The sequence below is a fragment of the Bison bison genome, unplaced genomic scaffold (assembly GCF_000754665.1).
Source record: "Bison bison bison isolate TAMUID 2011002044 unplaced genomic scaffold, Bison_UMD1.0 scf7180017864440, whole genome shotgun sequence".
Classification (NCBI taxonomy): Eukaryota; Metazoa; Chordata; class Mammalia; order Artiodactyla; family Bovidae; genus Bison; species Bison bison.
The window spans coordinates 155,697-170,783 of NW_011495002.1; the positions used below are offsets into that span (position 1 = coordinate 155,697).

A 15,087-nucleotide genomic window follows, 5' to 3' on the forward strand; every position below is an offset into this window, starting at 1 on the left:
AGAAATATCAATAACCTCAGATATACAGATGACACCATCCTTATGGCAGAAAGTGAAGAAGAACTAAAGAGCCTCTTGATGAAAGTGAAAGAGGAGAGTGAAAAGTTGGCTTAAAACTCAACATTCAGAAAACTAAGATCATGGCATCTCGTCCCATTACTTCATGGGAAATAGATTGGGAAACAGTGGAAACAGTGTCAGACTTTATTTTTTTGGGCTCCAAAATCACTGCAGATGGTGACTGCAGCCATGAAATTAAAAGACCCTTACTCCTTGGCAGGAAAGTTATGACCAACCTAGACACAATAATAAAAAGCAGAGACCTTACTTTGCCAACAAAGGTCCATCTAGTCAAGGTTATGGTTTTTCCAGTAGTCATATATGGATGTGAGAGTTGGACTATAAAAAAAGCTGAACACCAAAGAATTGAAGCTTTTGAACTGTGGTATTGGAGAAAACTCTTGAGAGTCCCTTGGACTGCAAGGAGATCCAACCAGTCCATCCTAAAGGAGATCAGTCCTGGGTGTTCATTGGAAGGACTGATGTTGAAGCTGAAACTCCAATACATTGGCCATCTAATGCGAAGAGCGACTCATTTGAAAAGACCCTGATGCTGGGAAAGATTGAAGGCAGGAAAAGAAGGGAACAACAGAGGATAAGATGGTTGGATGGCATCACCGACTAAATGGACATGAGCTTGGGTAAACTCCAGGAGTTGGTGATGGACATGGATGCCTGGCATGCTGCAGTCCATGGGGTTACAAAGAGTCAGACACAACTGAGCGACTAAACTGAACTGACATCATATAGTCCTTCTGATATGTAAAACAACCAAGTTACCGAGAGATTCCTTATATCATTCCTTTATTCAAGCCCTGTTTTGCTAAAAACATTTGAGTTATTAAATAAAGAACATTTATATGTGATATTTCTTTTAATCCTTCAACTAGCATGTGATGGCATCACCAACTTGATGGTCATGAGTTTGAGCAAGCTCCGGGAGTTGGTGATGGACAGGAAAGCCTAGCATGCTGCAGTCCATGGGGTCACAAAGAGTCGGACATGACTGAGCAACTGAACTGAAACTGAGCATGTGTTACTGTATTAATAATAACAGTAATTGTTTTTATTATTATCTACTGTATGCTAATTATGTGCTGGACATTGTCAGTTTTATTCTCTCAGCACCCAGTGAGATGGGTACCATGATTAAATCCATTTTAATAGATGAGAACCCAAGGAGGTGAGTTACTTATTCAAGGTTACAAAGCTGCAGGTAATAAGAGAATCTGGCTGGAATGGACCGGGAGCCGAAGCTCTTAACCTCAACAACAGTGTAACGTACTCTATGTATGTGCCTCCATGTTTTTTTTGCAGAAAGATGTAAACGTGAGCTGGAAATAACTAGATACCTAACTTCCACTTGTGGCACAGTTGCGATTCCTCTGAAGTCGCATGAGTGCTATGGTGGTAAAGCCAGGAGAACACCCCAAATATCCAGGCTCCTGGCTCACTGTCCTTGACCTGAGGACATGTGCCCCGCTGTGGGGCAAGGAGGTAACCACCTTAGGCCTGCAGCATGGGGAGAGGAGGGCCTAGGGAGTGAGAACTCATGTTCCTATAGGACAGAGGCCTTTTACTGTGTCTACCTCGCTATGTCCCTGAGAAAAATTAATTCATGACTTCAAAATACAAGAACATTTTCCTCATGTCCAATTTAGGCTTTAGTTTCCAGCTTCATCCCTACATGCACAGTCTTGAGTAGAACACAACCACAGGAATTCCAAGATGTGCATTCAACCCACAACAGACAAAGGTGATTCTGATAACAGACTTAGTAGCCAGGAATCACAGGCAAATTACATAATATCTCTAACCTAGTATTTCCCCATCTGCAAAATAGCCATGATGCACCTTATAGAGTCGTTGTAAAGACTAAATGAGTGAATATATGTGAATGCCTGGCATAGCGTAGTGCTTAGAATGCAGTAGATACCCAAGGTGTGTTACATTTCTCCTCTCTGCCTCTACACATGTATACACGTGTGTGCATATACACAGTTACCTTTTCACTAAACCTAATTCCCCAGACTCAAGTTCCAGAAGACTAACAGAGTTCCAGGTTTACAAACTGCAAGTGAATTAAATGCTGTGGGGCTCAGGTATCAGGAGGTTCCCAGCTCTGGGTCACTGCACGGGGCTACCCCCATCCCAGCACCACGAACGCAGAGTGCTGCCTCAGGGTGGGTCACAAGGCATGCTGACACACAGTTTCTTCTGCAGGAAATATTCTCATTAGCTACAGGGACTCTAAGATGCTTCTCCACCTACTTAGCGAGCATCACTTTGTTCCCCCAAACACTGTAGTCACCACTTTCCCATCACATGGGGTACAGCACAAAAGTTATTAAGAGCATCACTCTCTCTATATGTAGAAGACTTTACTGAAGAATTGATGCTTTGGAACTATGGTGTTGGAGAAGACTCTTGAGAATCCCCTGGACTGCAAGGAGATGAAACCAGTCAATCCTATAGGAAATCAGTCCTGAATATTCATTGGAAGGACTGATGCTGAAGCCGAAGCTCCAATACTTTGGCCACCTGATGCAAAGAGCTGACTCTTTGGAAAAGACTCTGATGCTGGGAAAGACCGAAGGCAAAAGAAGAAGAGGGCAACAGAGGATGAGATGGTTGAATGGCACCACTGACTCAATGGACGTGAGTTTTTGCAAGCTCCTGGAGTTGGTGATGGACAGGGAAGCCTGGCATGCTGCAGTCCATGGGGTCACAAAGAGTCAGACCAGACTGATCAACTGAACTGCCTGACACTGACCTTTCCTAATGAATGAATGAATGTGAAGTTGCTCAGTCATGTCCGACTCTTTGCGACCCCATGGACTGTAGCCTACCAGGGTCCCCTGTCCATGGGATTTTCCAGGCAATAGTACTGGAGTGGATTGCCATTTCCTTCTCCAAGGGATCTTCCCAACCCAGGGATCGAACCCGGGTCTCCCACATTGTAGACAGACGCTTTTCCATCTGAGCCACCAGGGAAGCCACTTAGCCACTTAGGAAGATCTTTCCTAAACCTTCCTCTTTTCAACTTTCTTTGATAACAGAGGATCTACTGTTTGGTATGTCAGTGGGTTTACTCCCTTGGTGTATTTAGCACTACTTGGGTGACTCCCCCATGACAAGAGACATAAATAAATGTTTGGGGATATATCATTCAATTTTTAGAGTTTAAATAAATAACTGGGCTTCCCTGGTGGCTAGCAGTAAAGAATCCTCCTGCCAATGCAGGAGACGCAGGTTCAATCCCTGGGTCAAGAAAATCCCTTGAAGAAGGGCATGGAAACCCACTCTGGTATTCTTGCCTGGAGAATTCCATGGACAGAGGAGCCTGGAGGGCTATAGTTCATGGGGTCACAAAAGAGTTGTATACAACTTATCGATTAAACAACAAACAACAAAGATTTCCTTTTAAAAACAAACTAGTCCTGTCTGTAAAATTCAATGGTGAATTATTCAAACTGAAATTGCCCTTCATATTAACATAAAAAACAATTCATCATAAGAGTTTTAATTTTAAAATGCTACACCTTTGGAGTGTCCTCTAGTCAGTAATAATATTATACCTCTTTATCTCAATTAGGCCCCTATTTAGTCATCAAAATTGAATTAAAATCACAGTATAAAAAGAACCTATGGAAGTCACGAACCTACAGTATGAATCTATAGTATATCATGAACCTATGGACAGAGGTTCGTGACATTGTACAAGACCATTGATCAAGACATCCCCAAGAAAAAGAAAGGTAAAAAGGCAAAATGATTGTCTGAGGGTGCCTTATAAATAGCTGAGAAAAGAAGAGAAGTGAAAGGCAAAGGAAAACAGGAAAGATATACCCATTGAGTGCAAAGTTCCAAAGAACAGCAAGGAGAGATGAGAAAGCCTTCCTCAGTGATCAAAGCAAAGAAATAGAGGAAAACAATAGAATGGGAAAGACTATAGATCTTTTCAAGAAAATTAGAGATACCAAGGGAATATTTCATGCAAAGATGGGCACAATAAAAGACAGAAATAGTATGGATCTAACAGAAGCATAAGGTATTAAGAAGAGGTGGCAAAAATACACAAAACTATACAAAAAAGATCTTCATGACCCAGATAACCACAATGGTGTGATCACTCACCTAGAGCCAGACATCCTGGAATGTGAAGTCAAGTGGGCCTTAGGAAGCATCACTACAAATAAAGCTAGTGGAGGTGATGGAATTCCAGTTGAGCTATTTCAAATCCTAAAAGATAATGCTATGAAAGTGCTGCACTCAATATGCCAGCAAATTTGGAAAACTCAGCAGTGGCCAAAGAACTGGAAAAGGTCAGTTTTCATTCTAATCCCAAAGAAAAGCGATGTCAAAAATTGTTCAAACTACCGCACAATTGCACTCATCTCACACACTAACAAAGTAATGCTCAAAATTCTCCAAGCCAGGCTTCAACAGTACATGAACGGTGAACTTCCAGATGTTCAAGCTGGATATAGAAAAGGCAAAGGAACCAGAGATCAAATTGCCAACATCCACTGGATCACAGAAAAAGCAAGAGGATTCCAGAAAAACATCTACTTCTGCTTTATTGACTATGCAACAGCCTTTGACTGTGTGGATCACAACAAACTGGGAAATTCTTAAACAGGTGGGAATACAAGACCACCTGACCTGCCTCCTGAGAAATCTGTATGCAGGTCAAGAAACAACAGTTAGAACTGGACATGGAACAACAGACTGGTTCCAAATTGGGAAAGGGAAGGAGTACATCAAGGCTGTATACTGTCACCCTACTTATGTAATTTGTATGCAGAGTACATCATGAGAAACTCTGGGCTGGATGAAGCACAAGCTGGAAACAAGATTGCCAGGAGAAATATCAATTACCTCAGATATGCAGATGACACCACCCTTATGGCAGAAAGAAAAGAAGAACTAAAGAGCCTCTTGATGAAAGTGAAAAAGGAGAGTGAAAAAGTTGGCATAAAACTCAACATTCAAAAAACTAAGATCATAGCATCTGGTCCCATCACTTCATGGCAAATAGATGGGGAATCCATGGAAACAATGAGAGACTATATTTCTTTTGGGCTCCAAAATCACTGTAGATGGTGACTGAAGCCATGAAATTAAAAGACACTTGCTCCTTGGAAGAAAGCTATGACCATCCTAAACAGCATATTAAAAAGCAAAGACATCACTTTGCCAACAAAGGTCCATCTCGCCGAAGCTATTGTTTTTTCAGTAGTCATGTATGGATATAAGAGTTGGACTATAAGGAAAGCTGAGGGCCAAAGAATTGATGCTTTTGTACTGTGGTGTCGGAGAAGACTATTGAGAGCCCCTTGGACTGCAAGGAGATCAAACCAGTCAATCCTGAAGGAAATCAGTCCTGAATATTCATTGGAAGGACTGATGCTGAAGCTGAAACTCCAATCCCTCAGCCACCTGATGCAAAGAACTGACTCATTAGAAAAGACCTTGTTGCTTGGAAAGACTGAAGGCAGGAGGAGAAGGGGATGACAGAGGCTGAGATGGTTGGATGGCATCACTGACTCGATGGACATGAGTTTGTGCAAGTTCCTGGAGTTAGTGATGGACAGGGAATCCTGGTGTGCTACAGTCCATGGGGTCGCAAAGTGTCAGACATGAGTGATCGACTGAACTGACTGAACAGATGAAAAGAACAATGGGATGTTAATTTCCTATCACTAACAAAACACCTCTCCAACCACAAAGCTATTTGGCAGCAAGTTTCCACCAACTTCTATTGAAACCAAAAAAAAGACAATAAAGAACTGCAATTTTCTTTACTTTTTTATTAGCACTTTGGAATTCACAGTCACCTTTTCTGTTGCTTATTTTTATTTCCTCTCTTACCTGCAGCTAATGAGCATCACCGCTGACTAATGCCCAGCAGGGTGAATACAGTTCTTCCACAAAAATGTGTTCTTAAGTCATAAAGGACTGCCTGTATTATAAAATTATTGCTTTATTACTACCATGCTGAGATGTTCAATGTCACATGACGAAAGATTTTTACACATTAGTCACAAGAAATAAAAAAGTAACACCTAACTGAATGTGAGAAAGATTTTTCTTTCACTTTATAAGGGAAATATTTTTGCAACAGTGTTGACTAGATGCAACAAAATTTCTAAAGTATTACTTTTGGCTGAAAGAGCACTTGACTATTAATTCTATAAAATAATCACCCCCCTGGGACTTCACATCACAGTAAGGATATGAAGAGGGGCTTCCTTGGTGGCTCAGTGGTAAAGAATCTACCTTCCAAGGCAGGAGACATGGGTTCGACCCCTGATTCAAGAAAATCCCACATGCCTGCGGAGCAATAAAGCCCATGCATCACAACTATTGAACCCACACACCTTACAGCCCAAACTCAGCAACAAGAGAAGCCACCTCAATGAGAAGCTTGTGCAGCGCAACTCGAGAATAGTCCCAGCTCACTGCCATTAGAGAAAAGCCCGTGCGGCAATGAAGACCCAGCACAGCCAAAATTAAATTAATAAATACAATTATTTTTTTAAAAAATCATGAAGCCACAGGCAGCGTGTTTACCCAAACTCAGGCACACACATGGATCCTTTCAGACACCGCTGGGGCATAAGGAGTGACACCCTGTACCAAGAGGGAGGCTGAGCACCCTCACATCTCTTCTGATGTTCATGGGCACCCCTTCCATTACACACTGTCTGTTCCTCAAACACAGTGCTTCCATTGCTAGCTCTTGTCTCTGCATGCTTGCCTTTTCTCCATGGATATCAGTTCAATGTTCTCTTCTCAGCAAACTCTTCCCTGAACACCAGAATGCTCTCTCACTCCCTGACACACCCTGTGTGTGTCCTCTTTACAGAAACAAGAGCTATCTGAAATCAATCTGTTCATTTACACTCCATCCTCATTATTTGTGGGACTAATATCTATTTCTTCTGGTGGCTCAGCTGTAAAGAACCCGCCTGCCAATGCAGGAAACCCAGAATTGATTCCTGGGTGGGGAAGATCCCTTGGAGAAGGAAATGGCAACCCACTCCAGTAGTCTTGCCTGGAAAATCCCACAGACAGAAGAGTCTGGCAGACTACAGTCTATGGGGTCGCAAAGAGTCAGACACAACCTAGCAACGAAACAACAACAACAATGTATGTATAGTTTAATGAAGCCCAAATTACCGGCAGCTCCCAGGAGAAATAGAGGGTCAGGCTCCTCAGAGCCCTTGGCCACAGAATTTTCATCAACCGATCAATTCATAACCTTGTTTTCTGTGTGCTTTTGTTTAAAGTCATCTTTTTAATATGCTCTGTTAATTCATTAACACTGAACTCAAGGCCAACAGCACTGTGACTCATGCCTGAATGAAGCTTGTCTAACACATGTGGTTTCTCCATAAGGTACATCACAGCCTTCTAGTGCTCAGGAACAGCAGACAGCACTTCAACACTACACTCGAGGGCCATTTTCAACAATGAAAAATAGAAAAATATGAAAAACATAGCACTAAATAGACCACGGAAAGGGCACTTGTTTACAGTCCGAGCCAAAACGAGGAGCAGAGCACAGGCTTGTTCCACCTAAGTTGGAAACACACGTCAGGAGGGTCAGATTCTTCACTGCTTTGTACATGTCTGGGAAAAGTCATGAAAGTCCACAGGCATTAACCTTAGGTCACAAATAAATTTTAAGAGTGTAGGTGAATTCATACAGAATCCTTGAATAGCAATGACTATATCTGCCTCTTTTCCAGTTACCCATCCCTCCTTGAGACTGAACTCCGTGCAAATGCGGGTTCTGCATGGTCTTTCCTCACTGTTGCACCCCCAGCAATAGAGCAGTGTATGTCAGATGGTTGATACCTTGGCTGACTCAGTGAGCTAGAGCTCTTTCCCTCTGCCCAGAAAAGTCTGACTCTAACACCCTCTCATTCTCATCCTCCAAAACGCATCTCAAAAGCAGCCTCCACCTCCTACCAGGCTTAGTTACGTTTTCCTTCTAGCATCCCCGAACATCCTAAGAGCATCTCTATCACGTGCATCTGTTAGTCGCGCAGTTGTGTCCGACTCTCTGCGATCCCATGGACTGTAGCCAGGCTCCTTTGTCCATGGTATTCTCCAGGCAAGAATACTGGAGTGGGTTGCCATTTCCTTCTCTGGAGATCTTCCCAACCAGCAGATGGAACCCAGGTCTCCGGCATTGCAGGCAGATTCTTAACCACTGAGCCACCAGGGACCTCCATCATAACATGCATCAAATTCTATTTAAATTATTTGTTTACTTATCCATCTCCTTCACTAGGCTGTGAGTCCCTTGTGGGCGTGATCTGGCTCATAACTACCTTTATCCCTTGCAGGTAAGGTTGTATCTGGTTTGTACTAGGCATCTAGCAAACATTTGCTTAAAAAACAAATATTCAAAGCTTATACATATGTTTACAAGTGTGGTATTTATCTAAGGGATAAATAAACTAAAAATTATCCTTTAAAGAGAGATTTTCGTCTCTTCTTTGTTTAAAGAAAAATCTTCGTGCTTCGATTATAAAATTAGGACTTCCCTTAGGGTCTACTATCCTGGCTACCTCATGAATTTATGGCTTATAATGATCATCTCACCATGTATATCAAATCAACATGTTATACACCTTGGCCAGTCGCTTCAGTCATGTCTGACTCTTCATAACCCTCTGGACTATAGCCCACAGGCTGCTCTATCCATGGGATTCTCCAGGCAAGAATACTGGAGTAGGTTGCCATTTCCTCTTCCAAGGATGTTATACACCTTAAACATGTGCAATTTTATTTTAAAAGGAATATAATTTTTTTAAAGTGAAATGAACAGCATCTCCTCATATTGTAAATAGTGGTTATCCCTGAGGAGACGTTAGCTGAGTGAAATGCAAAAACCTCTAGAAAACATCAAAACAACAATGGAAAATAGTTCAGGTGTTTTTAGACTTGTCAAACAGAGCTTTGATAACTCTGTCAAAGGATTCTGCTTTGACATGTATGTTTCATAAAAATGTTGTCACATTCATAGGCTGCAATGTGAACTCAGCATTTTACCATAAGCTACTGAATTAAGCCAATGTCCCTGAATTCAATCTGGACTTCACAGCCTGGCTTAAATCTCCAAGCTGGAGGAGTCATGACTTCCAGGAGCCCTGTACAATCCCACCTGGAAAGGCTTCTTTCCTACTTTCCACCTCTTGCCCACCTCATCATTCAAGCCCCATCCATTCTTCCAAGCCCCTCCAGGCCCCCCTGCTCCCAAGATCCAGCCCCTGACAGTTTCATCCCACTCTTATCTCACCCTCCTTTCTCACCACTTAGTAACTATTCCAAACACTTGCTTCTTATCTCATTAGCTAATGCTCCATGAGTATCCTTCCACAATTTACCTGCTTTATTAGATGGGCAAGAACTATCTAGAACCATTGCCTCCCAGCAGCACTCAAGGAAGAGCCCAGAAGTAAGTAAGAACTCGTTAAACACAGGTGTGAATATGAAGCTACTTGACAACAGAGTATAATCCTTATCTGCTGCTGCTGCGGCTAAGTCACTTCAGTCATGTCCAACTCTGTGTGACCCCATAGATGGCACCCACCAGGCTCCCCCGTCCCTGGGATTCTCCAGGCAGGAACACAAGAGTGGGTTGCCATTTCCTTCTCCAATGCATGAATGTGAAAAGTGAAAGTGAAGTCACTGACATGATAAAAAAAAATAATGAGATCCTATATTTATAACATCACCCAACCCCACTGTACCAACCGTCCCTGAAGGCACAGACAACTTACCGTTATTTTCAGCATAAATCCTTACAACAGGCATTAACTCAAAGAGCACTTTGGGCTTGGACTCGATAAGTTTCATATTCCTCCTGTCCCAGCCAGCACCTTCAAGATACAAGCCGTAGACATAGACACCCTCCGTGGGAGGGGCAGAAATGTCATCCTTCATCCACTTGGTGACTTCGTTGCAAAGCACCATATTGTCCAGAGCCCAGCCTTTGTTGGCCCGAGTTATTTCCTACTCAGGGAAAGAGAAAAAGAAAAGGATGACATCAGCAACTAGAGGGTTGTCTTAAAGAGCATAATTGTGGTAACAATGTAGCCTCAGATTCAAAAAAGGTAGGATAGTATTTAACGGGTTTTAAAAGATCCTCTTATAAGTAATATCCATGTCCTAATTTAAATATATTTGTACTTCAGTGTCAAATAAGTTGATGCTTTCAAATTGTGGTTGTGGAGAAAACTCTTGAGAGTCCCTTGGACTGCAAGGAGATCCAACCAGTCCATCCTAAAGGAGATCAGTCCTGAATGTTCATTGGAAGCACTAATGTTGAAGCTGAAACTCCAATACTTTGGCCACCTGATGCGAAGAACTGACTCATTTGAAAAGACCCTGATGCTGGGAAAGATTGAAGGCAGGAGGAGAAGGGGACGATAGAGGATAAGACAGTTGGATGGCATCACTGACTCGATGGACATGAGTTTGAGCAAACACCAGGAGATAATGAAGGAAAGTGCAGCCTGGCGTGCTTCAGTCCATGGGTTTGCAAAATATCGGAGATGACTTCATGACTGAATAACAATTTTAAAAGAAATATAAAATCAAATCTAATATAAAAATAAATATTTTAAAATTTAAGCTAGCAGCCTGAGAACAAGTTGCTGGATTTATGTTCAGGATAAAGTTAACTGCTGGTGCCCAAACCAGACAATCATTCTGCCTTATTATAAACTACATATTTAAAACTATAATGAAAGAAGAAAGCCCTCCAGAGGAAAACTGTAATAACACAACAGGTAAAAATCAGTGCTATTACCTGTCGCATTGCAGTTAAAAATCCTTGAGGGTTAAAAAAGCCCGTCATCCAGAAGCAGTGAGGTCGGTCATTGAAAACCCAAGAGGTAAACTGGCAGTTTCTTTCAATAAGTTCAGTAAACCAGAAACCCAAGGTACTTGAAACCCAAGATGCCTGAAATGCAAGCATGAAAACATGAATAAATACAGGTTTAATTCTACTGCGTAACTGACTATATCCACAGGAAAAAAAAAAGATGAAATATCAATTTCACATTTAGAATTTAGAAGTCCCTAAGGCATAAATTTCCATAGGGTTCTGACATTTAAGATGTCAAATTATTCTTCCTTTTTAATAATATGAAGTATGTTAAAATCAACTAATCTTCATGTGAATTCCAGATTAACCCAGCTTGGCATGCTGTTCAAGACATCTGCTATCAATAAAATCTCCTTCCACATATGAATATAGTTATGATCAATTCTGTCATAAAGCAATTAAAACAATTAATTGAATTAAATTTAACAGGCTTCAACTATTTTTCCTTAGGCTATATTTTCAACAGATACATTATAAAACAGAATTTCTATTTATGTAAATGTCTTATGGCCTTAACAGCACTTTATATTCTGTGAATGACAAATGTAGAAGCCTTTCTCCACTTATTTTTTATGGGGCAAACATTTATTTTCTGAAGTTTCTGTCTCTTAGAAGGCATTTTTATATTCTCTGATGAAGGGAATCAAAATGAAAACACAGGTCTCCTTACCACCAACAAATTAATTGCATTCACTGCCTGTAACGTTCTGCCTGAATTCACATGTGGAACTTATGTTATTACAACAGGCATGGAAATGTCATCAACATTATCAGCAGTCACACTAGAAGGTATCTCCAAATCATATTTTATAACATTTCACTGGAACTGCACTATTTTATGTGTGAATAAATGTAGTGATCAACCTGAATAGATAAAACACTTGAATTTCAAATAGCTTGAGAATTGATATGCCTATTTTACAAGAGACACTGGGATTCCCAAAGACTGTTAATAAGTTGAGTAGAAAAAAATGCTGTATAAAAGGATTTTAAGTTCCAGGAAGTGGGACTTCCCTGGAAGTCCAGGGGTTAATCCCTAGTCAAGGAACTAATATCCCACATCCAGTGTGGCATGGCCAAATTTTTTTTTTTTAAGAGATTCTTAGAGTCCCTTGGACAGCAAGGATCTCAAACCAGTTGATCCTAAAGGAAATCAACCCTGAATATTCGTTGGAAGGACTGATGCTGAAGCTGAAGCTCCAATACTTTAGCCACCTGATGCGAAGAGGTGACTCACTGGAAAAGACCTTGATGCTGGGAAAGATTGAGGGCAGGAGGAGACAGGGATGACAGAGGATGAGATGGTTGGATGGAATGACCAACTCAACAGACATAAGTGTGGGCAAACTCCAGGAGAGGGTCAAGGACAGGGAATCTTGGCATGCTGTAGTCCATGGGGTCTCTAAGAGTTAGACCCAACTTAGTGACCAAACAACAACAAAGTTTAAAATGAAGTAACTCATTCCATCGTATCGTTATAGGTGTGTTAACTGAAAGAGATGTCTTTATACAACATTTGATCTGAAGGCACAGGGACCCATTAATGAGCGGGTATCTTCTGGCAAGGATCCCTGTTCCAGAACTGCAGGTGCTCACCAAGCTGGGTGAGCTGGTCTAGTGGGGAATGAGCCCGCCATGGCCAGGGACCAGGTAGGTCACTAGCAATGAGCAGAGTCAATGTATACAGAAAACTCTCTGGCCTAGACAATGAATTTTTTGCAGAGGAGGAGAGAAAGGGATCTGGTCAAAGCTGATTCTGAGTTTCTAAGCTGTGTGTCCAGAGAGATGGATGGGATGGTGGTTAATCAAATAAGATGAGAAGACAGTAGACAAGCACCCCCCAGTTACCATACACTGCTTTCTGTCCCACTGCCTTGGAATCTGCCAAAGCCCTGGGTGAGGGATCAGAGGCTCAGCACTAAAGGAGTCTCTCCTGAGAGATTATTAGTTCTAGCCCCATCCTGTCCCACCATCTCATTTACCTGACTCAGCTCCAAAAGTTCCACTCACCCAGGACCCAATCTCATCTCTGTAAGTTGCCCACCTTGGATAACCCCCACCTTGCCGTCTCCCGCGTCCTCCCACCACACACTCAGCACCCTCAGTTCCATGATCAGCCAACTCCTCAACAAGGACACTCAGGTTCTCGTTTTACTTCTCCAAGTAGAAAAACATCTCTTCAAACCACATCTATTTATCGTACTATTACATGCAGAATGGGTAAGCAACAGGGCCCTACTGTATAAGGCCCTGTTCAGGGAACTACATTCAGCATCCTGTGGCAAACCATGATGGAAAAGAAATTTTTTAAAAACCCACATCCTGGTGTATATATACATACATACATATTCCATACAAAACGGAATATTACTCAGCCTGGAGGGGAGGGGAGTTTGCGGGAGAACGTATACATGTATTTGCATGTCTGAGTCCCTTTGCTGTTCATCTGAAACTACCACAACATTGTCAACTGGCTATTCTCCAATACAAAATTAAAAGCTTCAAAAATGAGAATAAAGTAAGAAGAATGAAATAATGCCATTTGCGGCATCACGGTTGGACCTAGAGATTATCACACTAAATGAAGTAAGTCAGAAAGACAAAAACAAATACCATACGCTACCACTTATGTGTGTGATCTAAAATATGATGAATGAACACATCTAAGAAAGAGAAAAACAGACTCACAGACACAGAGAAAAGAAATTGTGGCTGCCAAGGAAGGAGGTGGGGGAGGAAAGGATTGGGAGACTGAGATTAGCAGATCAAACTATTATATGTAAAGTGGATAAAGAACAAGGTGCAACTGTACAGCACAGGGAACTAGATTCAGCATCCTGTGATGGGCCGTAATGGAAACACAAAACGGAATACACATATATAACTGAGCCACCTTGCTGTACAGCAGAAATTAACACAGCGTTGTGTTAAATCAACTATATTTACATTAAAACATTTTTAAAAGCCCACATCCGTCATTTAGCACAATTAATAATATGCAATCAGTAAGAATACTGTTAAATTATTATCTTGCTACCTTGAGAGATATACAGTCACATATTTACAGAAAACGCAAGGAAGACGATTTCTCTTTGGAGTGACTTTTGACATGTGTGTGTGAGTCTAGGAACACCCCCTTCTATAAAACTAACATCACAGATCTGGGAAAACATTTAATCTCCCCTAACCTAAGTTCCTCATCAGTAAAATATGGGTAATAATTTGTAAGATTTACATGAAACAGTGCATACAAATTGCCTACCAGAGAACCTGAGATGTGGGAGACGCTAAATCGTTTTCTTCCCTACCTACAATCTAAAAAATACAGGGCTCTAAGAGGATTAGTCCCTAAGCAAAAGAACACTCTTAAGCACATTATCTGTACATGCTTTCACTTGCCAATTACAATTATTCACAACAATAAAGTGATTAGGCAGGATAAGAGCTGACTTAAACATACTTTCTTCCAACGAGCAGGAATCCTGGCATCAAACATGCAATTCAGAGCATCTCGTAGATTTTCGCTCATGATGATGGTGCCATCAATGGCAAGTTTCAGCTCGGTCAGGGTGCTTCGGACCAGGGTGAGTACCCTCTGCATCCTGTCTATCTCCTGTCTGAGGAAAATGTTCATTGGCTGGAATGGCCCCATCATCTGCAGCCTCTCCTTCACCTGCCATGGAGACATTAGCACATGAAAAATTATTTGACAGCTACTAATGTTCTATATAAGTTAAATAAGCAGAGTGACAATATACAGCCTTAACATACTCCTTTTCCTATTTGGAACCAGTCTGTTGTTTCATGTCCAGTTCTAACTGTTGCTTCCTGACCTGCATACAGATTTCTCAAGAGGCAGGTCAGGTGGTCTGGTATTCCCATCTCTTTCAGAATTTTCCACAGTTTATTGTGATCCACACAGTCAAAGCTGGAATCAAGATTGCCGGGAGAAATATCAATAACCTCAGATATGCAGATGACACCACCCTTATGGCAGAAAGTGAAAAGAAACTAAAAAGCCTCTTGATGAAAGTGAATGTGGAGAGTGAAAAAGTTGGCTTAAAGCTCAACATTCAGAAAACAAAGATCATGGCATCTGGTCCCATCACTTCATGGGA

The 15,087-nt window shown here is 41.5% G+C and overlaps 1 protein-coding gene across 1 annotated transcript in view; it reads right to left on the reverse strand.

Moving 5' to 3' along the window:
- DNAH5 (dynein, axonemal, heavy chain 5) overlaps positions 1-15,087 on the reverse strand; it is a 332,324-nt gene that overhangs the window by 6,982 nt on the left and 310,255 nt on the right. The window contains exons 77-79 of the mRNA XM_010858794.1: positions 14,430-14,642; positions 10,892-11,044; positions 9,861-10,092 (exon numbers count right to left, since the gene is read on the reverse strand). Of these exons, the coding sequence (XP_010857096.1) occupies positions 9,861-10,092; positions 10,892-11,044; positions 14,430-14,642 (598 nt within the window). The remainder of the gene's footprint in view (positions 1-9,860; positions 10,093-10,891; positions 11,045-14,429; positions 14,643-15,087) is intronic.